The sequence below is a fragment of the Bacillus rossius genome, chromosome 17, assembly GCF_032445375.1.
Source record: "Bacillus rossius redtenbacheri isolate Brsri chromosome 17, Brsri_v3, whole genome shotgun sequence".
Taxonomy (NCBI): Eukaryota; Metazoa; Arthropoda; class Insecta; order Phasmatodea; family Bacillidae; genus Bacillus; species Bacillus rossius.
This window is the reverse complement of record NC_086344.1, coordinates 23,395,385-23,419,949: the sequence shown is the minus strand read 5'-3', so window position 1 is coordinate 23,419,949 and position 24,565 is coordinate 23,395,385. Positions and strand designations below refer to the sequence as shown.

The 24,565-nt window shown below is 36.6% G+C and overlaps 1 protein-coding gene across 2 annotated transcripts in view; it reads left to right on the top strand.

Moving 5' to 3' along the window:
* The first annotated feature begins 4,268 nt into the window (after positions 1–4,268).
* LOC134540757 (transmembrane protein 231) overlaps positions 4,269–24,565 on the top strand; it is a 31,450-nt gene continuing 11,153 nt past the window's right edge. The window contains exons 1-3 of one of the 2 annotated variants that reach the window (XM_063383659.1): positions 4,269–4,346; positions 6,828–6,994; positions 19,708–19,833. In XM_063383659.1, the coding sequence (XP_063239729.1) occupies positions 6,986–6,994; positions 19,708–19,833 (135 nt within the window). In that variant the 5' untranslated portion in view covers positions 4,269–4,346; positions 6,828–6,985. Of the gene's footprint in view, positions 4,445–6,827; positions 6,995–19,707; positions 19,834–24,565 lie in introns of both variants that reach the window. The other variant, XM_063383658.1, reaches the window with a different exon arrangement.

Genomic DNA, 24,565 nt, shown 5'->3' with positions numbered 1-24,565 from the left:
CTTAGTTTGATCCCTATGAATTAAAATTTATCATAAAAATTTGGAATGCAATGGTCGAGGTTTAGCTAGAGTTTTTTTAAGTACTTAATTTACAAACTTAAATATTTTCTGGTTTGTTGCTGAGTAGAACCTTCACTTTCGTATGGTTATTAAAAATATATTTTTTTAGATTGAGAATGAATGGAAAAAATATTTAATCCGAGCACATTTCGCGCAGTCTACTTCAGTCATTCGGCGCACTTTTTTGTTGGTAAAAGTATATACAGAAGATCTCACGGCCCAGCTTAAAATTGTGTTTGATACAAATTGTAAATAATAGCTTTAGCTAACATTGGAATCATGTGTTATGTTCGGACAATCCTTAGTTTCATCCCTATGAATTAAAATTTATCATAAATATTTGGCTGTCGTGGTCCATGTTCAGCTAGTGTTTTTTTAAGAACTTATTTTTCAAAAAATAATATTTTCCGGTTTATTGCTGAGTAGAACTTTCAATTTCGTATACTTATTGTAAAACATTTCTTTCTCTATTGAGAATGAAGAAAAAAATTATTTTATTCAAACCCATTTCGCGCAGGTTACTTCAGTTTTTCGGCACACTTTTTTGTTGGTAAAAGTATATACAGAAGATCTCACGGCCCAGCTTAAAATTGTGGATAGTAAAAATTGTAAAGAATACCTTTAGCTAACATTGGAATTATGTGTTATGTTCGGACAATCCTTAGTTTCATCCCTATGAATTAAAATTTATCATAAATATTTGGCTGTCGTGGTCCATGTTCAGCTAGTGTTTTTTTAAGAACTTATTTTTCAAACATAAATATTTTCTGGTTTATTGCTGAGTAGAACCTATACTTTCGTATGCTTATTTGAAATATTTTTTTTTATATTGAGAATAAAGGAAAAAAATATTTAATTCGAGCACATTTCGCGCAGGCTACTTCTGTCATTCGGCGCACTTTTTTGTTGGTAAAGGTATATACAGAAGATCTCACGGCCCAGCTTAAAATTGTGGATGGTACAAATTGTAAAGGATACCTTTAGCTAACATTTGAATCATGTGTTATGTTCGGACAATCCTTAGTTTGATCCCTATGAATTAAAATTTATAATAAAAATCTCGCTGCAGTGGTCCATGTTCAAAAAGTGTTTTTTTTAAGTACTTATTTTTAAAACTGAAATATTATCTTGTTTATTGTTGAGTAGAACTTTCAAATTGGTAAACGTATTGTAAAACATTTCTTTCTCGGTTGAGAATGAAGAAAAAAAAATATTTTTTTGGAACACATTTCGCGCAGGCTACTTGTCATTCGGCACACTTTTTTGTTGGTAAAAGTATATACAGAATATCTCACGGCCCAGCTTAAAATTGTGGATGGTAAAAATTGTAAAGGATACCTTTAGCTAACATTGGAATCATGTGTTATGTTCGGACAATCCTTAGTTTGATCCCTATGAATTAAAATTTTAATAAAAAACTCGCTGCAATGGTCCATGTTTAATAAGTGTTTTTTTAAGTACTTATTTTTAAAACTAAAATATTATCTTGTTAATTGTTGAGTAGAACTTTTAAATTTTTATACGTATTGTAAAACATTTCTTTCTCGGTTGAGAATGAAGAAAAAAATTATTTTATTCAAACACAATTCGCGCAGGCTACTTCAGTCATTCGGCACACTTTTTTGTTGGTAAAAGTATATACAGAATATCTCACGGCCCAGCTTAAAATTGTGGATGGTACAAATTGTAAAGGATACATTTAGCTAACATTGGAATAATGTGTTATGTTCGGACAATCCTTAGTTTGATCCCTATGAATTAAAATTTATCATAAAAATTTGGAATGCAATGGTCGTTGTTTAGCTAGAGTTTTTTTAAGTACTTATTTTTCAAACTTAAATATTTTCTGGTTTATTGCTGAGTAGAACCTTCACTTTCGTATGCTTAATTGAAATATATTTTTTTTAGATTGAGAATGAAGGAAAAAAATCTTTAATTCGAGCACATTTCGCGCAGTCTACTTCAGTCATTCGGCGCACTTTTTTGTTGGTAAAAGTATATACAGAAGATCTCACGGCCCAGCTTAAAATTGTGGATGCTACAAATTGTAAAGGATACCTTTAGCTTTCATTGGAATAATGTGTTATGTTCGGACAATCCTTAGTTTGATCCCTATGAATTAAAATTTTAATAAAAAAACTCGCTGCAATGGTCCATGTTCAATAAGTGTTTTTTTTAAGTACTTATTTTTAAAACTAAAATATTATCTTGTTTATTGTTGAGTAGAACTTTTAAATTTTTATACGTATTGTAAAACATTTCTTTCTCGGTTGAGAATGAAGAAAAAAATTATTTTATTCAAACACAATTCGCGCAGGCTACTTCAGTCATTCGGCACACTTTTTTGTTGGTAAAAGTATATACAGAATATCTCACGGCCCAGCTTAAAATTATGGATGGTACAAATTGTAAAGGATACATTTAGCTAACATTGGAATAATGTGTTATGTTCGGATAATCCTTAGTTTGATCCCTATGAATTAAAATTTATCATAAAAATTTGGAATGCAATGGTCGATGTTTAGCTAGAGTTTTTTCAAGTACTTATTTTTCAAACAGAAATATTTTCTGGTTTATTGCTGAGTAGAACCTTCACTTTAGTATGCTTAATTGAAATATTTTTTTTTTTAGATTGAGAATGAAGGAAAAAAATCTTTAATTCGAGCACATTTCGCGCAGTCTACTTCAGTCATTCGGCGCACTTTTTTGTTGGTAAAAGTATATACAGAAGATCTCACGGCCCAGCTTAAAATTGTGGATGGTACAAATTGTAAAGGATACCTTTAGCTTTCATTGGAATAATGTGTTATGTTCGTACAATCCTTAGTTTGATCCCTATGAATTAAAATTTTAATAAAAAACTCGCTGCAATGGTCCATGTTCAATAAGTGTTTTTTTTAAGTACTTATTTTTAAAACTAAAATATTATCTTGTTTATTGTTGTGTAGAACTTTTAAATTTTTATACGTATTGTAAAACATTTCTTTCTCGGTTGAGAATGAAGAAAAAAATTATTTTATTCAAACACAATTCGCGCAGGCTACTTCAGTCATTCGGCACACTTTTTTGTTGGTAAAAGTATATACAGAATATCTCACGGCCCAGCTTAAAATTGTGGATAGTAAAAATTGTAAAGAATACCTTTAGCTAACATTGGAATTATGTGTTATGTTCGGACAATCCTTAGTTTCATCCCTATGAATTAAAATTTATCATAAATATTTGGCTGTCGTGGTCCATGTTCAGCTAGTGTTTTTTTAAGAACTTATTTTTCAAACATAAATATTTTCTGGTTTATTGCTGAGTAGAACCTTCACTTTCGTATGCTTAATTGAAATATTTTTTTTTTAGATTGAGAATGAAGGAAAAAAATCTTTAATTCGAGCACATTTCGCGCAGTCTACTTCAGTCATTCGGCGCACTTTTTTGTTGGTAAAAGTATATACAGAAGATCTCACGGCCCAGCTTAAAATTGTGGATGGTACAAATTGTAAAGGATACCTTTAGCTTTCATTGGAATAATGTGTTATGTTCGGACAATCCTTAGTTTGATCCCTAGGAATTAAAATTTTTAATAAAAATCTCGCTGCAATGGTCCATGTTCAATAAGTGTTTTTTTTAAGTACTTATTTTTAAAACTTAAATTTTTCTTGTTTATTGCTGAGTAGAACTTCACTTTTAAATGCTTATTGTAAAACATTTTTTTTCTTGATTGAGAATGAAGATAAAATTATTCAATTCAAGCATTTTTTGCGTCAGCTACTTCAGTCATTCGGCGCACTTTTTTGTTGGTTAAAGTATATACATAAGATCTTACGGCCTAGCTAAAAAATTATGGATTGTACTTATTGTAAATAAAACAATTAGTTAACGCTGGAATAATTTTTTAATTTCGGAAAATCCTCTTTTTTATCCCTATGAAATAATAAATACTTATTGTTTTTGTGAGGTTAATATTTAGTATATTTTTCAAGTTCGTTTATTTAAAACAAAATTATTTTCCGGTTAAACAATTTTTTGAACTTTTTTTTTTACATATTTAAGTTATTTTTATTCATTTCTGATTTTTTTAATTAAAAAAAGTGTGTCTATTATCTTGGGTTGATGTTTTTAATTAGAGGTTTTTAGTGTAAAACCATCATGGAATCCTACAGTATGTATTTTGTTGGTGTTGGTCATATACATATGGAACTTGACCAAGGTCGCAAAAGAGCAGGCGGACGCCCGGACGGTTACAACTTGACAATGACTGTGTACACTGTGCATTCGGAATGTGTAAAATATAGGTATAAAACAACTATATGTTCAAAAGCAACGGTTTTTAATGTTTTCGTGTTTGTGCTTACAGTGACATTACCTCTAGTTATTGCGTATATAACTCATGGTAAAGTATTTTCAGTATAAATGCATATGAAGAGGGATAACTCGATTCGTGGCCAATTTTATTCAATTTGTGCAGTTTCTTGGGCGTGCTGGAGAGTAGTCGTTTTTAAGAAAAAAAGTATCGTTATTTGAAAAAAACGTGCAATATTTGTACAAGCATGTTTAGGATAAGATGGTACAATGTTTTTTTCTTGTCTAACTTAAATTTAGAGAGTAGTGATGTTTGAAATGGGGTCCGTTTTGGCTAGAACTAAGTGTTTGAGTAGCAATGCTGATTTCCAACCACGTGGGAAAGGAAAAGTGTTATTTTCTAGAGTAGGTGCTCCCATGAAAATATTCTATTAAAAAGCCATAAACGGTATGCTTGCTTTCTCTCGGTAATATTCTTATAGCGTGGCTTTTCCGTGAAGCAAAGATCAAATTATGAAAATACTTTGTTGTAAAATAGAGATGTTCCTATATTCCTACTGGTTTCTGAGAAATTGCCATTAATAGATTACTTTACAATATATGTGCATTGACATGGCTGTCTTAATTTTTTCCTTGTCTTTGTGGATATATGATTTGGAAAACTTTATGTAAGTTGTGAAAATGGTCAGTTGCATTAGGTTATATACATCAAAAAAAAGTGGATGGTTGGTTGGATTAGTATAGCTACATGAAAAATACTGTGAAATAATGTTAATGATTGTTTGTCAGGATAGCTACAACATATGAAATTGGTAATTCCTAAGCAACCATTTTAAATATTTTACAGTGTTTTTAATGTATCTATACTAATCCAACTAACCATCTACAAGGTTTTGAAGTATTTTTAATGTAGCTAACTTAACATAATCGACCATCTCAGGACCTTACTCCAGTTGTTCAAATCATATAAACGCACAGACCCACACGGGAAAGCGAAAAATTGTGACATTTGCATCAATGCACATGCATTGTAAGGTAATTTATTTACTGTGATTTCTCAAAAACCAGTAGGGGTAGTACTGGATGTCAGGGCTTTTTAAAATGAAAAGAAAAAAAAGAAAAAAAAGAAAAACATGGTATCCACACACTACACGCATCCCTAAATTTTCTCTCAAGCGATTGTTTCTTAATTCCTACTGGTTCGTGAAAAGTAACTGTTTAAAGCGTACATTACAATACGTACTGTACACACTGCCGCCACCATTCTTTATCAAAACTGTGGCCAACTATTGAGAACTAAAAATATGCTAATTTTTCCATTTCATATATTGAAGTCCATCCCTAGATCCTGGATATTTTGGTACATGATGCTTGCTGTTTTAATTCAGTACGTCGGAAAACCCTGCACATAAAAAAAATATTGTCAAATAATAATGAATTATGATAGTAAGTTGAATAAAAAAAATTCCAACCTACAATCACAATTCATTCTTATTTCACATGCAGGATCTTCCGATGTATTGAAATAAAACAGCACACATTTTGTACAATGTGATCATGCCATCAGGATCCGGGGATAAACAAAATACCAGCCATATTAAACACAGAATATACAGTGGCAGTAATCAAAGAATACCTTGGAAATACTGCAAAATTCAGTGTCAGCACGTATTCCTCAAAGAAAATGAACAATTTTATCAATTCCATTATAAATTTTTGCTTCTCATTAGGCTCATCCGTTACAATATGACTCAAAATAGTATCTCCTTTAAATGCAAATTAACAAAACAAACATTTTGTAGTACAATTAAGTATTCTAATAAAACAAAAAAACATGTAATATAAGCAAAAAAATTCCTTTCAATTATTGCAATATAGTCTTTGTTTAAACAAAATTCATTATTATAACGTCTACATTGACTAAAATTCTCCAAAAAATATTTAAAAAAAAACCATAGGGTAACAGTGAATATCGGTGATACCTAGTGTGAATACGCGGGTATTGTAATGTAAGCTGTTAACTTTTTTTTTCACAAACCAGTAGGAATCAAACTTTTCTTTCAGGTTTAATTCAGGAATATCCCAAGTATATGGAAAACATATATTCCTATTTTACGCAGGTAAACAATGAGTGGCGACAATAGCGTAGAAGCACAGGTACTTATTTGTAATATGACACAACAATTTTATATTTTCACAAACTAGTAGGAATTACAAAACCTTCGGATTGAATTAAGGGACGTGTGTAGTGTGTGAATACCATGTATTCCAATTTTTTTTACGGTATAAAAAGCCACGATATCCGTAGTGCATCCCCAATAGGAATTAATATACCTATGCTGTTTTCAGGGTAAATAATGGCATGTGTCTAGTGTTTGGAAAAAGGTGTTTTGGAAATTTTATTATTACTCAACGGAAAAGCCGCCTACTGTGCCTAATTATAGTACAGAGCTCTTTTTTTTTTTTCTTACCAGGTTTTTGGTTGAAAAATGTGACCTACCTGGAGCAACCTGACGTCCACTTCAAACATGAATTTGTGCTGGTGGTGGAAACGGAGAGACCAGAGTCCCCAGTCCTGTGCAGCTCGTATCCCAAGTTTGCCGAGTTGTCGGACAGCAGTGGCTTTTGTTCAATGGTGACCGTAAGTGAGAATCAGCACGTTGAAACTGTGGGTGTTTGCGTTCCGTTATAACTATCGCACTACTAGCCGAATCCTACGATTTGATGGAGCAGTAACTTGTGGTGTATTCGTACCCATTACCCTTTACGCTTTATGCATAAAATTTACGTACCTTTTGTAGAGTTCAATGGTTTTAACGCAATGAAAGTGGATTTCAAGGTGAAAAAAATTTTTCCTGTCTTCGCCTTTGAAAATCCATGTCTCTCATTGGCTGTTGCTATCCAATGAGAAACTTTATTCATACATATTTTCCTTTAGTCGTGTATTTGGTTGGAGACAGTTTAGTTGACTTGTCTGAAAGTATTTTGTTGGGGTTTAAGAAAATTGCGCTTTTATGGTCTTTATTCAGTGTCTGTGCTTTTTTTTTTTTTTTTTTTCTCGTATTTCTGCTTAAACTTATCCACTCTGTCGCCAAGGCAGTGTGCTCGTTAAGAGTTTGGATTTGGTAAGGTTTTTTGGGTATAATTTCTTTGTGTGAAAAGATGGGTGAAATGGACAAAAAACACTTTCAAAATATTTGGGATATGTATATTGCTGAGTTTCCCTTTGTTATGTAATCACATAAAGTTGGCTTTACTTTAGAATTTCTGCATCTTAACCAGGGCTCGATTTTAACGCCTGTCCGCCTGCCCGGGACAGGCAAAATCTCATCCGGGCAGGCAAAATAAAAAAGGCAACTGTCCGGTGGACAGGTGCAACTTGTGATGCCGAGGTTATTCGCACGCACTAATGCAGCAGAGGTGATTAATAACATTTATGCGACCGCGACCGCAAATAAAACGTCTTTGACAATATCTATAAATAAACATTAATGGCTGCTCTTTTGTGACGGACGACTCTGGCTATTGTATACCGCGGGAAAAAAAAGTAGGTTATGTACAAACCGTGCTGAAATCTTCTGAATCATAATTCTTAAAATCTTACGTTCACGTCATGATTCACGTAACATAGTCGTATTCATATGCTAGAGATGCAAAACGTCTCACACCGATGATGTTTGTTTTTGATGCCATGTTTTAATATTAATTTTGTTGCAGTGCAGCCAACAATTACGTAATTCGTTGTATACTTTCGAATTATAATTTTTTAAATTTATTTTATTTATAAATCTCGACTTTACTAATTCCTTGCTCTACTATAACATAGTTTGTTAACAGAAAAGCGTTTTCGCGTGGTTAACATTTCACGGCGTACTCCAGATGCAGCTGACAGTGGCCGCAGTGACTGCGACTGCTTGAAAATTCGCCTGTCAACTGTTGCATCAAAAAATAAACATTACTTGTTTACAGAGGACACTGTAATCTTTTACAGTTTATCTTGTCACGGCGATTGTTTAAGTATTTAATTAACTGCGTTACACAATGTGGAAATTCATTACAGGTGCTTCAAATCCACCAAAAAGAAAAGAAAAACGGACGAAGACAAGTCAGAATATAATGTTAAATATGACAAAATCGCCCGGTCCCGTACCTTTTTATCGTCTTGGTGTTCCGAGTTTCTTTGGCTTTGTTACGACACAGAAACAAAACAAATGTTTTGCAAAGTCTGCGAAACGCATTCAAAATCATCTGGATCAGTTTTTGTTACGGGCTGCTCAAGTTTTCGCAAGGAAAACCTAACGTCGCATGCTACAAGCAGTGCCCACAACAAGTCTCATGATATGGAAGATGCAATACTGACAAAACCTGGACAATCCAAAGCAGAGATGACCTTACAAAGTATTCAAAAGGATGTTTTCACTAAACTGGAAATACTGTTTCGTACGTCTCATGCCCTGGCTAAACATGGGCGACCTTTCACAGACTGTTTGGCAGTGTATACTTGACACAAAGAAAGGCCTGGATGTTGGTAATACTTACCGCACTGACAAGAAGTGCAAAGAATTTCTGGGTTCCATTGCAGAAATAGAACGCCAGGAATTGGAAAATAACTTAAGAAGTGCACCATATATTTCAGTAATGTGTGATGAGTCTACAGACAGTGCTGTACAAGAACAGGTCATTGTTTATGTAAGGTTTTCTGTTAAAGGGGTAATACATTGTAAGTTTGTAGGTGTTAAACATGTAGAAAGGCCTAATGCAGCCCTGATTTATGACTGCATATTGTGTGTTTTAATGAGTATTGTGGGTTCACCATTTCAGATTTAAAGCTGCATTTGGTAGACTTTGCAAGTGATGGTGCAGCAGTGATGCGAGGATTGCATTATGGAGTTAGTACCAAATTGAAGCAATCAATTCAGCCCAATTTGGTTGCTATACATTGTCTAGCACACCATCTTGAACTCGCATTGAAGGCTGCACTTTCTGAAACACCATTGAATCTCAAAGTGGAAAATTTCTTGAAGAAATTATATGTATTCTTCCACCACAGTCTAGTGCACTGAGCTATCTTGAAAAAAATATTGTGAAACTCTGAGAATAAAGTTCTGCGTACCTACCAGAGTTGGAGGCACTTGTTGGGTTTCTCACACCAAACGAGCCTTGACAATTGTGTTCAAGATTGTTCCTGCACTTATCCTCACTGCAGAAAATTTACGCCAGGAATCAACGTGTAATGCATCAAGTGCTGGTTCATGCAAATTTATTGAAGATGCACTGAACAATTTGGAATTTTTTCAGTATATTCACTTCTTTTGCGATGTAACCTCCATTTTGAGTTACTTTTCACAACTTTTGCAACATCCTTATTTGACTGTAGCAGAAACAAAAAAGTCACTGTGTGATACTATCACCATGTTGCAGAAGCTCTGTGACAAAGATGGATTTCATCTCCGTGCATGCAACAAATTAATTGAAAATGAAGCTAAGCAGTTGAAAGGAGCTCCTTTGCAGACACCCAAGAAAACAGCTGTTATAAATGCAATTGTTGAAAATTTAGAATCTCGCCTTTGAGATAAGAAAACTGGACTCTGTGAATTACTGACTGCTACAAATTTGTGTAGTTTTAAAACGTGGCCTACAAGCATTCAGCCAGAGTTTGGTGACACTTGCATCGTTAGGTTGATACACTTTTTTTCTCCCTCCCTTGTGAATAATGGAGTAAAGTGTGAAATTATTGAGTTGGAATGGACAAGTCTAAAGACCACAGTTTACCAGCTGTATAATCCAGTAACCAAAGCAAATTGGAGTGATATCAATCTCAAATACCACACTGAGTATGAAAATGTACTCTCTCTCATTGATCTTGTGCTATCCCTGCTAGTTCACACTGCAGATTGTGAGCGAGGGTTCTCGCTCATGAAGTCTATAAAGACAGACTGGCGAAACTGTCTAAATGATGATACACTGTCTGCCCTCATGCGTGTTCAAATACAGTCACTTTCTGAAAGTGAGTTTGATCCAGCACCAGCAATCTCTGGTATCATAATGTTCAGAGAAAATGTCGACCCTTTGAGCCTCCTTATCGAAGATGTTCAAGACAGAATCAGCCAAGTAATTCGTGCAGTGACTCAGACAGTGACTCGTCTGAAAATGCAAAATATAGCAAAAATCCTTTTTTCTCACTTTTTCAGTGACTTTTATTTTTTTTTTATTTGGGTAAAACAGCGGACAGGCAAATTGGATGGCGGACAGGCAAATTTTCGATTACACCTGTCCGTTGGGCAGGTTAAAATATTCCTTAAAATCTAGCCCTGATCTTAACCCATTCGCACCCACAAGCGTACTGGGACGCATGTATGTATGTGGTCTAATACACCACAAGCGTTCAAGACAAATTTTAAAAGGCTGGCAGAAAATGTCCAATACGTACATGAATTAAATGCCATTTATAATGTAAAGTGCTTACTTGAACACACTCTAGAATCCTGTCATTAAATAACAGGTATTAAAGCCTTTGTCAATATAGTGGCAGTTGAAATGAGGGTAAGGCAGGCTGAGACGGCAATGGCATTGGACAACAATGGCCTAAGCGACCCGGAGGAGTTGGTAATATCCTAAAGAAGGTGCTCATGGGGGGGGGGGGGGGATACAGAAAATTGTGTGTTTGAGTACTACTTGCCTTGAAATATTCTGTTAAGTATTTTAAATGCTGCTTACTTAACCTAATGAAAGCAACTGTTCAAAGTGGTAAACTACTTTAAATATCGCAGTGTTTGACACAAAAGAAGATAAAGAAATAAATGTATAGTTATAATATTGTTACGATTTCCCTGCGGGTTCGTAAGGATAGCCCAATTAATAGATTTTATTTCACACACACAGTTTTATTTATTACCACTACTTGTCACTTACAAATAATCTTCTAAATTGGCAGATAATTGATTACACGTAAAAAAAGGTCAATTCCCCAGTCACTCGTTTCACACACCTCGCTGGACCGCACTTCCGGCGCAACTCTCGCCGCAGCACCCCTCGTGGGTCTCCGCCGCAGGACTCCGTCGCCACACTCCGCCGCCGCCGTCACACCCTTCGCCGAGATCCCACACGACGACTCACTCGCAACTTCGCCCGGGACTCCGCCGCGCCCGCGACTCTATCGCCCGGAACCTCCCGACTCCACTGAACTCACTCACTCCCTGCCCTGGAACCTTCGTCCAGGGACTTCGCCACTCTGCCGCACCCGCGGCACTATCGCCCGGAAACTCCGCCGCGGGAGAACTTCCCACTGAACTCCCAACTCACTGCCCTGGAACCTTCGTCCAAGGACTTCGCCACTCTGCCGCACCCGCGGCACTATCGCCCGGAAACTCCGCAGCGGGAGAACTCCCCACTCACTGACTCAGACTCAGACTCAACCTCCTTATATAGCCCTTGGGTTCCCGTCCAGAACAATAGGGCATGTCTCCGAGATATCTCGCGACCTTCGCCGTCGAAATGCCCAGAAACGCGTCGTGAGTCCTCGAAGGACGCGGTGGCTGCTCTAAGAACGCCGATAAAGGCGTCTGAGTCCTTTTATTCCGCAGTGCGGCCTCTTTTAAGTAACCCGATCTGAGGCAGGTGCGCGCTGCGACGGTCAGGATGTTGCGAGATAGTATGACACGAGATACCAGGGAGAGGATGCGGGTGGAAGGGGGGCGCAGACAGGCCGAACGAGCGCGGCGATGCCAAGCACTGCAGCCAAGCGCGATCGTAACATTGCCCCCTCCTTAAACCTGTTCGTCCCGAACAGGTAATGCTTCTCCTCCTGGAGGTCCCCATGCTACTCGAAGTTTAGGCCTCCTGCCTTTCCTCCATCGCGGGCTGTACAGTCTCACCAGATAACCCTCTCTCTCATTAGATGTAGCTTCTCTTGTCACCCGGCGACACTTCTGCGTCGCAGATGCCCCATGTCGTTCAGCCAGCTGCCCGAGACGGGCTGACCGATGCCTTGGACGGACCCGATACTCTTGAGTGCATTGCTTATTACCTTCCAACAGTTTCCTTGTTTCTTTCCTTTTTCTCTCCATTTCTTCTCTCGCAGCTACTTGTTCGCACAGAATTTCTTCCCGGCTCTTCTTCGTCTCTTCTTGGTTACTCGTGCCCTCTTGGTTCATCTGTGTCTCACCTGGACTGCACTTAGTTTCTCCTTGTACCCTCTTCATGACTCCTTGTGTTCTCATTTTCTCTTCTCGGTCTTTCTTCCCCTGTTCTTGGTCTTTCTTCACCTCTTCTTGGTCTTCCCGAGTCTCTTCTTGGTCTTTCTTCGTTTCTTCTTTGCACTTCTCTATCTCTTCTTGACTCTCTTCTCGGCTTTTCTTCAGCTTTTATTGGCATTTTCCTCTCTCTCTTTCTTTTATCTTCATTTCTTCTTTTTCAATGTTCCTTACTTTGTAACTCATCTTCACTACTTCTGTTCTTTTCATCAGCTCTTCTTTCATCTTCATGTCCTGGCTAATTTCCTCTTCGCTGTTCCCCTCTAGGCTGGTCCCTCTTCGCTGGTCTTCTCTTCACTGGTCTTCTCTTCGCTGGTTTTCTCTTCGCTGGTCTTCTCTTGGCTGGTCTTCTCTTCACTGTTTTTATCATGGCTATTATTCTCTTGGCTGTTCTTCTCTTCTAGGCTTATCTTCACTTCGGTCTTCATTTCATTCTTAATTTCTTCCTGGCTACTCTTCATTTCATCCTGATCCTTCTTCATTTCCTCTAGGCTATTATTTGACCCACTCTTCGTTTCTTCATGATGGTCCTTACTCTCATTATTTTCACTCTTCACTTATTTCGCAGAGTTCTTCATACTGGTTATCCATGCCCTCATGTCATTCACCATTTCTTCCAGGATAACCCTTATCTTCCTGATATCTTCTACATTTAACTCTTCAGCAGCCATCTCTTTCTAAAGGATTTACTAATTAAACAACCTAAATAATTTTTTTCTAATACTGATCTTAATTTTAAATGACCTAGCCGAACCTTATTAAACTAAAAATATCTCTCTTACATTCAAAACTAACACTGACTACAGTATACTCAAACTAACTCTAGAAAATTTCAAATTCACTAAAGTTCTAAACACTAACTATATTCTCGTAAACTAAATTCTATTTCTTAACTAGTCTTATAATAAAACTGAATCCTAAATCTATTAATTAGGGCTATCCCACTTCTGACACCAAAATGTTACGATTTTCCGCGGGGGTTCGTAAAGGATAGCCCAATTAATAGATTTTATTTCACACACACAGTTTTATTTATTACCACTACTTGTCACTTACAAATAATCTTCTAAATTGGCAGATAATTGATTACACGTAAAAAAAGGTCAATTCCCCAGTCACTCGTTTCACACACCTCGCTGGACCGCACTTCCGGCGCAACTCTCGCCGCAGCACCCCTCGTGGGTCTCCGCCGCAGGACTCCGTCGCCACACTCCGCCGCCGCCGTCACACCCTTCGCCGAGATCCCACACGACGACTCACTCGCAACTTCGCCCGGGACTCCGCCGCGCCCGCGACTCTATCGCCCGGAACCTCCCGACTCCACTGAACTCACTCACTCCCTGCCCTGGAACCTTCGTCCAGGGACTTCGCCACTCTGCCGCACCCGCGGCACTATCGCCCGGAAACTCCGCCGCGGGAGAACTCCCCACTGAACTCCCAACTCACTGCCCTGGAACCTTCGTCCAAGGACTTCGCCACTCTGCCGCACCCGCGGCACTATCGCCCGGAAACTCCGCAGCGGGAGAACTCCCCACTCACTGACTCAGACTCAGACTCAACCTCCTTATATAGCCCTTGGGTTCCCGTCCAGAACAATCGGGCATGTCTCCGAGATATCTCGCGACCTTCGCCGTCGAAATGCCCAGAAACGCGTCGTGAGTCCTCGAAGGACGCGGTGGCTGCTCTAAGAACGCCGATAAAGGCGTCTGAGTCCTTTTATTCCGCAGTGCGGCCTCTTTTAAGTAACCCGATCTGAGGCAGGTGCGCGCTGCGACGGTCAGGATGTTGCGAGATAGTATGACACGAGATACCAGGGAGAGGATGCGGGTGGAAGGGGGGCGCAGACAGGCCGAACGAGCGCGGCGATGCCAAGCACTGCAGCCAAGCGCGATCGTAACAATATTATTCAAAATTTTCCATCGGAGCGCTTAGTAGGAAATAATCGATCAGTTTAGTATGAACCCACAAGAGAAATAAATTGTAAGTAATATCAGATTATTGGGTCTTTGCACAAACAAAATGGCTAAAGATCTGAAAACGTTGATGTCGCAAGTGCTGATCCCGTTTGGCGTGGTTGAAGTCCCGGCTGCTCAGATGGGTGATAGAGGGGGTTCGAGCCTCGTGGCATGGGGGATCAAGCTTAGTGCAGGTGTGTCGCTCTCCCGCTCAGGAACTGTCCCGGAGAGTGCCGCAGGTTCTCGTCGTGGAACGAGATGACGAACCTGAGAAGTTTCCTCGCCGTGGTTGCGTCCCGTGTCGGCCGAGGCGTCCGTCCGCAGGCACGCGCCTCCTTCGCGTCTGACGTCTCCGCTGCCAACAACAACACTGCCACTCCACTCCTCCGGCAGAGGTGCGCTTGGCTTCTCGCGACGTGATCGCTTTCGCGACTGGCGTGATTTTCTCTCTCGCTCCCCACACTGCCCTACTTCCCCCGTGCGTCTTTCACCCGCGTTCCCACACCTCTTTTCTTTCGTTCATTTCCCCCCCCCCCCCCCCATTATCTACACTTTTTCCCCTCACACGCACACTGGTGGTGCCATCGGGGCAAAGAGTTGGCAGTGAGCAACAACTGTCTAAACGACTGGGAGGAGCACTTGGGGCGATGTCAACGTATGACTTACTTTCTACAGTAACTATTATGTGAAAGGGTGTTGTGATACCTAAAGTGTTTTACGGATTAATTGGTTTCTTAGGTACGTTACATATTTGTACTGTGGAATTTTTATTTTTATTTATTTATTTATTTATTATCTTCCTGTTTTATACACTCACAAGGTGAAATAGGAGTTGTCAATTGATTACAATATTATAAATGATAAAAATCATAACAAACAATATAATAAACATCACACAAAGTATAAAAAGGACATATTATGTAAAAGCTAATAAATATAAAACAAAAATACACAATAAAATAATAAAATTGACAAGACAATTAATAAGTATTTATACATTAATCACAATTATGAGAAGATATTAGGTATTCATCCACACTAATAGGCTTTCTTAATAAGAAATTGTTTTAAACTTTCTTTGAAAACTGGAAATTTATTTATTTTAAAAGATAATTGAAGATCTTTAGGAAGTTTGTTTATTAATTTTGCTGCTGAAAAATAAGGATTCTTTTCATATAATGTTGTTCGATGAGATTTAAAATATATATCAGCCTTTTTTCGAGTGTTATAAAAGTGGATATCATTATGTGAATGGTTGAATTTTTTTAGATTAGCTACGGTTTAACAGGTAATTGACAACTAACTTGAAATGTGCAAACTTATTTTAACAGTATTTTTAATGTAGCACAGCTAATCTAATGAACCATTCATATGATAATATGCTATATATAGTGCCTGATGACTCATTAATAGAGACAGGTGTTTTTCGCGATGCGCGAAATCGCGAAATATTAACGAAATTATTATACATAAACTTAAAAACGCTAAATTATCAATTTCTTAGAGAAATCACGAAAAAATTAAGAAAAAAACACTGAAAATAGCTAAACGTCCGTATTTTGATGACTCGATAACAGCAGTCGATTATAATCGATTGTTAACGAATTTCGATAGTCTAGGAAGTCGTATTCGTGTCGCGCTATCGCCTTGCCAGTTTTTTAAAATGGCGTGGATGTAATCAAACGTTTTTGCTCTGTTTAGTTTTGTAAAACGTTGATTTTTAAATGGTTGTGACAGTATTTGACAGGGCGGCGGAGTTTGCGAGCGAAGGATTCTATGTCTTTGACAAAGTGCAAAAAATTCTCATGTGCAAGTACTGCAACGTTAGAATAGAGTGGCAACGGATAGACACGTGCTTGAAACACAAAAAACAGTGCCTCGCATAACAAAAACAAGGAATGTCAACAATCCAGTGCTAAAAGGCAAGTTTTGCTGGAATAAGCCTTGTTGACGGCAAAAAAAAAAATGCAAAATTTGACAATGAGTTTATTATGTCAACAACTCGAGCTTTATTGAAGCGAACATCCTTGATAAACTGGATGACCCGAAACTTCGTCAATGGATGCACATGTACATTGCAGGTAGGGCGTACAATATTTTAACAGTTTTCTGCATTCTTAAGCAGATAAACCGAACGTTACGATAATAAATATTGTAAGGCCTACCTACTCTTGAAATATTCATATAGCTGCGAGTCGTGTTTTTTACAGCACTTATTGGAAAAAGTTGATATAACCTAGCCATAGGTAAAAATAGACGTAACTTATTTGTTTTTAGGTTAGGACTTGAGCTTTTTTTTTTCAGTAGCTATATTTTTTAAATCAGTTTCCAGTACTGTGCTTTGTAACATGTTTAGGCCTAGTAAATGTATGGATTTTTTTAAAACCTGAACGATGCAGACAAAAAAGTTTGTATAATTTGTGCAATAATATCTTGTGAATTATCCTACTCGGAATTGTGGTAGGCCTTACAGGTTACAGAGTTTAAAAGGCATACATAGGTCTATAAAAGTATTTATTTTTGTGTTTTGTATAAGAGAGAGTTACATTTAATTATGTTACAGAAAAAATTTTACAACACATTTTAATTATCCACCACTATTTTTTATTTTTTTTTAAGACGCTGGGGACGTGCCGTCTGCCAGTAGAATACGGAAATGCTCAGCATAGTTGTGCAATTATTTGGTAAAGTTATGTATGAAACTGTGTAGTTCTACTCTTAAATGACATATTAAACACATTCACGTAGAACTTATATTTATAAACCTCATATTGCAGTTTTAAAATCAACAAAATTTTTGACGAAACTACTGAGAAAATAGCGAAAAATATACCGAAATCATCTCTTAAAAAGTAACGAAATTGTGCAAATTTTTTCACCGAAAACACCTGTCTCTACTCATTAAGGTCTAAAAACTACTTGAATAATTGCAGTGCCCTTTAACGAATAGTTACCGGATTCATATGAACCCTCACTGATGTGGTGGTATTGTAACAACCCAGATTACACCCTTCCTCATGCAATCCAGTAATAATTGTTTTACATACATTTTTTGTCATATTTCAGGTTATTACATTTCCTTTATTGAAATGAAAAGATTTTCTTTCTTTTTCATTTGAGAGTTTTTATTGTCCGAAAGACGATACAACCGAATCCAATCACTTTCAATATTTTTCTCACGCGTTCAGCTCATCCATCCAATTGTCAATAATTGCTTTTTGCTCGGGCGATGAAAATTAAGCAGAAAAAAAAACAAGCGTAGATTAAGTCCTTCAGTAAAAAGTTACTTGAAGTACACAACTAGTGAGGCCCCAAACCTGGCCGCACCTGGCGAAACACAGTCGCCACGAGCCAAAATGCAGACAAAGATGGTCACAATTTCTAATTAAATGTCCGAATGAAAATAAAAATGTCAGGTTAACTTAAAACTCGGCATGGCTCTGACCACCAACGTTAAATTTTCTATCCCACAATTCTCCTACATATTTGGCGAGAAGCCACCGAACCCGCTCTCGTTGTGCAGCGATCGACAGCCGACTGACGAGATCATGGCACTGGTTCCTCCACGCAGGAAGGGCAGTCACATGACCTCACCGACCAATCACATATACTCTTCATTCACACTAACAATTACAAGACAATCAGAACAGAGAACATATATACTGAAAACCATTTTCACACATAGAAACAGGGGATTCCCTTTCTCCTCTCCAACACCGTGGGAGAGTAGTTCTCCTCCAGTTCCCACGCAGTGACGAGATATCGTTACAGTCTCTCTCTTACTGGGGAAACACTGTTTCGTTCTCACTCGCACTTACAGGCTTCTTATGCCTCTCTCCTTCTACACATCACCCCAGACACAGTCCCTTGTTCTAGAACCATTATGCAACATCTGCATTCTAATAAAAACGTAATGTATAATTATAATACAATATTCAAATTTAAATAAATAATAGAAAAACTCATTACACATAATATTAGGTAAATATAACTAGCAAAATAAATTTGAAAGGATGACAGAAGAAACATGATTATTAAATAATTATAAATTCGGATTAAAATATACTGGCAACCTAACCCATTCTTAGTAACAATTTTATTAGTAGAAAAGGCTTGTATACTGCAATGCTACAAGGCTAGGTTTACAAATGATAAGTTTTTTTTCTTTTCTGAAGTTAGTGTGAAAATATTTCACCAGGTTTATTTTTTTTTGCGGTCTTCTTTGTGTGGGAAGGCGTGCTGACGTAATTCTACTTCGTTTATCTACGACCGAGGCTTTGTTTCACATGATAGTCGTGTGAGTCACGGTCACAGGAGTGTGAGAGTGACAAAATCGCTGCATTGTGGGAACAGAAGTAAGCATTTCGTGGAAGTTTTTGATGCCATGCGCCGTGATTGGCTGAAAATTACGTCAGCGAGCCCAGGATGCTGCCCGCACAAAGTGAAGGAAGGCTGTAATTCAGTCATTGTTCGATCACCGTGCCGGACAGTCATTGTTCGATCACCGTGCCGGACGGTCGTTGTTCAATCACCGTGCTGGACAGTCGTTGTTCGATCACCGTGCCGGACGGTCGTTGTTCGATCACCGTGCCGGACGGTCGTTGTTCGATCACCGTGCCGGACGGTCATTGTTCGATCGCCGGACGGTCGTTGTTCGATCACTGTGCCGGACGGTCGTTCGATCACCGTGCCGGACGGTCGTTGTTCGATCACCGTGCCGGACGGTCGTTGTTCGATCACCATGCCGGACGGTCGTTCGGGTGGCGGACCGAGCAGGCAGTGGCTGGGCGATGGCTCTGTGTTTGATTTTTTCTCGATGTAAATTTCAATTCTTGTTTGTGTTCTGTTTGTTCGGAAGATATTTTGAGTTTAATAAAATGAAAGATAATTACATCAAACATTGTAAAATAATTGTTTTGTGACCTGCTACATAACTTGTATGTTCCACTCATCCCCTTATTTTGAGCTAGCTGGAGGTGGTGAGTGGTAACAGTATGTAAAGAGCAGGCATAGTCATCAGTAGGAGTTGAATATGCAACATCAGAACTTATGTACGATACAAAAATATTGTATTTTAGTTGTCAAATTTGTAATGATGGGATAGGGCAAACATTTGAACTACATATCACACTTGTATACTGTTTCAGAGTAGAGAAATTGATTCCAACCACGACGACAAGAATGACAGAATGATCTTTGAAGTTGAAGTCCTGATGCAAAACGCAACAGCAAAATCTGTGAAGCTGTTCCTGTTGTTTGACTACAAACTTCATGTGAGTAAAGTGGTTAAAGCTATGAGAAATAACTGGCAGATAAATATGTTTGATATTATTACTTAACACAGTATAATGTGAGATGTATGCAGAGAAGTTTAATTCTACAATAATAAACATTACTAAAGAACATATTTATAGAAATTAGCAACATAAAAGTTGGAAGCTAAAAATGAGGCCTATTATGCAACCATGTGTTCAAAGTTAGAAAGGTTGTATGAGGGCTAACAGTTAGAAAAAGTTATAAGCAGTAAAGTAATTTAATGGTAATATAGTAGTCCTGTAATATTTTTCAAGAGGGCATAGGGAAGGAAACATAATAGGCAGGAAATACCTATTTAGTACTTGACATTGTTACCAATGGTTTTATGAAGCTATTCAAGCTTTGTGATGAGGGTGTTTAGAATAGGAATGTCTGTTTCCAATTCCTTTTCTGCCTGATAATGTGTAATTTTGAGATTCCTACCCATGAATGAAATAAATTCCCTTTCTATGAGCAATAGAAAACACTTTTTGTTTTGTCGTCATGGAATAGTTGGCAACTAAAATATTGTAGGACTGAATACGTAGATCTGAAAAAACACCAGAATGCCAAGGGATGGAAGGAATTTTTTTTCCAAGGCAAGGGTGTGAACAAACTTGTAACTACGACCATATACAATTCCATTTGACAATCTACATCTATGGTATAATGGTGATTGCAAACATAAACATACATAAAGTGTAAAGTAAACTTTAACATGTGGGATAATTTTTTTAATAGTGAGATTAAAAAAACTTTTTATTTTATTGAATGTTAGAAAGCAAATGTCATTAAGCAGGAAAATATTTTAACAGGGTTACATAAAAATAAGCATAAATGTTTATAGTGAAATGTTATGTGGCACGAATCAAGCACCCATGTTTGGATATTCCCGGGGGAATTCCAGCAGTTGAACCAGGCTACCCGGTTGTACTACTGTACTGCCTGCATTTTTAGTTCTCTTAAGAGTAACGTAATCTTCTCTGTGTTGTGATTTCAATACAGGGTTTCTCGTTTCCTAGCAAGTTACATACTTGGTAGTCCTGTTAAAAAAATTAGACATGAAGTAACCTGAAATGAGCATGGTACTGCAGCTACTGGAATAAAATAACTATCACAGTATTATAAAACTATACAAGTTGAAGCAAAATTGACTTGAATATGCAACATTGTTTTCCTTATGTGATAGTTAAGCTAACACGGTATTCCCGTCTGAGTGCACGTCTCGAAGGAGCTTAGAATACGGGTGCAGAAGTTGTAGTTCTATCCACTGGTAGCGGTGACTTAAGTACTACATGTATAGAAAAATATAGGTCGCATGAACATAGCTGTAGTTGCAGCATATGAATGGAGTACTACTAGTTATGCTCACATAAAAGGGAACGAAATGATAAACGTAAACTTAGAAGCACAGTGACCAGCAAAATTATGGGATCAAAAAATGTAAGATCCAAATCAGTCCATATGCTTTACAATAATGCATGTCACTCTATACCTTATTTGTACAACAAAATACAAAAACCAGTTTTTGATTTACAAACTTGATTATAAAAATAATATATATTGTTTATTTACAACTATTACAATTAATAAACATTTGAAAATGCCACTTTTTACAACAAAAATTTGATATTAAATATGAAACAATCAGTGTTGTACTGTTAAGTGAACGCAACCTTTTTAATCAATCAAGACAATTGACACAATAGCTTCAATAATCAGCAAAAATATTGATAATGAAAATAAACCCACATTTCTAAAATCCTGGGCAATCAAACTAACATTTAAACCAGTCCCTCACTTAGCATGACTAATGCATTCCTAAAAGTGTTCTTGTCATTTGAAATCGCATATTCCGAAGCATTAGTTTCCATTAATAGCAAGGCTAATTTATTTAATGCGTCCCAAAATTGTGCAGGATTACTTTACGTAATATAAATGTGTAGAATATCACTTAAATATGAATATGCCTCCCATCGAACTTGGTATGATGAATACGACACCCTGTAACAGGAGATATGTGGTTATGTACTTTGTCAGTTGGCTGGCTGACTTGCATGCCTGGTCATGATTTTCAACTCAACGTCGCGTACCTTTCCAAACCATCATTTACTGACAGTAAAACTAACCAGATAGAAGGAGGAAAACACAATAATCGGACAGTCAAAAGTCGTCTGTTTAAGCTGTATGGAGAGGATATAATAATTGCTGAAACTGCTTAAAAAATTAACTGTTCTAAAAATACCGGACACAAAATTCTGACTGATGATTGGTACAATCATAAACATTCAGATCCTCAACAAGAGAGACTGCGTGTGGTTAAGGCAGTGACACCAATGTAATACGAGAGGATATTCAGACAAAATCTTTTGACACGACTTCATTCTCACCCTCAGATGACTTCTTCCGTGATGTAGATATTGTGATCCCCGAATCTTTGCAACTTGTGTGTTTTTAAGTTATGACAGTTGTAAATTATGACTTTCTAAGTTGTGTGATTCTGTGTTGCGTGTTTCTAAGTTATGACTTTCTAGTTTCTACGTTAACGATGTTTCTAAGTTGTTTGGATATTGAATGGGGAAACTTTTGGTTGTGTATTTGTGGCAAATGTTTTCATACTGTCTTATATCCAGCCCCCTACAAAGCTTCTCTCTTTGAAAGTTAGGGAGTGATGTATAACCATCTTGACCACCAGCATTCTCTATGTGGTTTGTTGAAAACTACATTTTTGAAGACTGGTTTGTTTCTCAGCAGATAGCATTTTCACACAGTTCGTGCATTTAACGGTGAAATTACTGTGAAAAATAAATTTTATAATTTATATGAATTACATCCAACCAAAAAAAAAACAACACATTTTATTCTATTCAAAACCAAAAGAAAAACCGTAAATTAAAAAGAGTTAAATTATTTAAAGTGATTTCTAACAAAATAATTATAAAAAGAACTAAAAATTTAATTTTAACATCGAAATATAGGTAGCATGGAAATACGGGCCATTTAAATTAGCTAGTAATGTATAAAAATAGTACTAAATTCTCAGCAACCCAAATTTACTGGGTAGATTTTATTGCGTGGTTTTTATAACTGGCAACCATTCTTTTGGCCTTATTCTTTGTCATAGTGAATACCATTTTTACTTTATTTTTTTAAACTGCATAATTTAAAGTTTTATGCTATTTTTTGTTATTGAGAAAGCTCTGCTAAATTGCTCATTTGTTAAGCGGAAAATTTAATACATAGTCCGATGTTCTGTAATAAACTTTATTCGGTGAACTATTACGTGCAATTAAATGCATTTGTGACCACGGTTAGTCACCATGTTATAGCAAATGCATAACTATCCCATAAAACACCGAAAGTAATCCAATCAAATCAAAGGGAAAAGATTTTGTTAAGGTCTCGTTATGCGCAATTTACAAATAAATGTATATATATTCTTCTTTTTTATAAGTTTGAAAATTTGTCCAATCAAATTTGCACTTAGTAATTTTTTAAGTACGAGCATGTAACAAGTTTATATTTTGAAAAAAGGATGAAATAAATTTGTTATACCTGTAACCTTCCATATAAAATATGTAACACAATTTACTGCAGAACTTTAAAATCATGAAATTGCATATGTATAAATTTAGTAGTTTTTTGGTTTAATTATACGTAGCAAAATATTATTACTTTAACAATTTATTATGTATAGGTATATCGTGTACCGTTTGTGGTGTAGGCCTATAAAAATAATTTTAAAAAACCTAGCATTATAATTTTGTACTCTACTTAAGGGTTTTTGGATGGAATGTGATCTTAGCTTGGACTATTCAAAAAACAAATGCCAAAAACACATACATAGTTCATGAGTTGTGTTGTGAAATTAAATTTGACACTGATGTAGCGATTAATAACGTTTATTATTATGAGAGTCCATATTTTAGGAACTAGGTTTTTAGATGCACATGAATTATATTGTTCCTGAGATAACTGTTGCTATCCATAATTTATCTGTGTATACAATTAATAATTCAGTAATTTATTTTTTAAAGATAGCTTTATACTTTTAAATCTGTATCACACATTAATTATTTGGTTATAATTTTATATGAAGAAATAGTGTGGAAACAAATTTGACTTTTTATTAAAAATACAAAACAATGTCTTTTCTTTCGTATTCCATAATAATAGGCAATGACTTACAGTGTGTAAACTAACTGTATATAATTTTGAATGATTCAAGTAGTATTTTAACAATATGTGCGTGCAATATTATGTACCAATCTGTTCATGCTTAAAGGGTTTCTGCTTTAGCTTCACTAAACATTCAACCTGGAAAATTAACTATCAGGGGCGTATGTTTTAACAAAACTTAATGAAATATATATAAATGTTATACATAAATGGCATAATTAGGATTGAACAAATGATTTTTTTTTAAATTCAGAATGTTTTTTTAAATGCCTAAATCAATGAGGCCAGATTACTGACTCAAGACATACACGTATGGACGGATTCATATTTGATGTGTTTTAAAAATGTTGGATTTTGTATCAACTTTACTAGCCTACTTCTGCAATCAGGAAAAATTTGTCAATATTTTTACCATTGGCAACGTTCCTTTAAAATGAAATGAAAAAGATCAGTAGCATTCAGCAGGTATTATTTTTATGTTTATTAACTTGATTATGTAACAGTGAAAAAGAGAACAAAATTACAAAACAT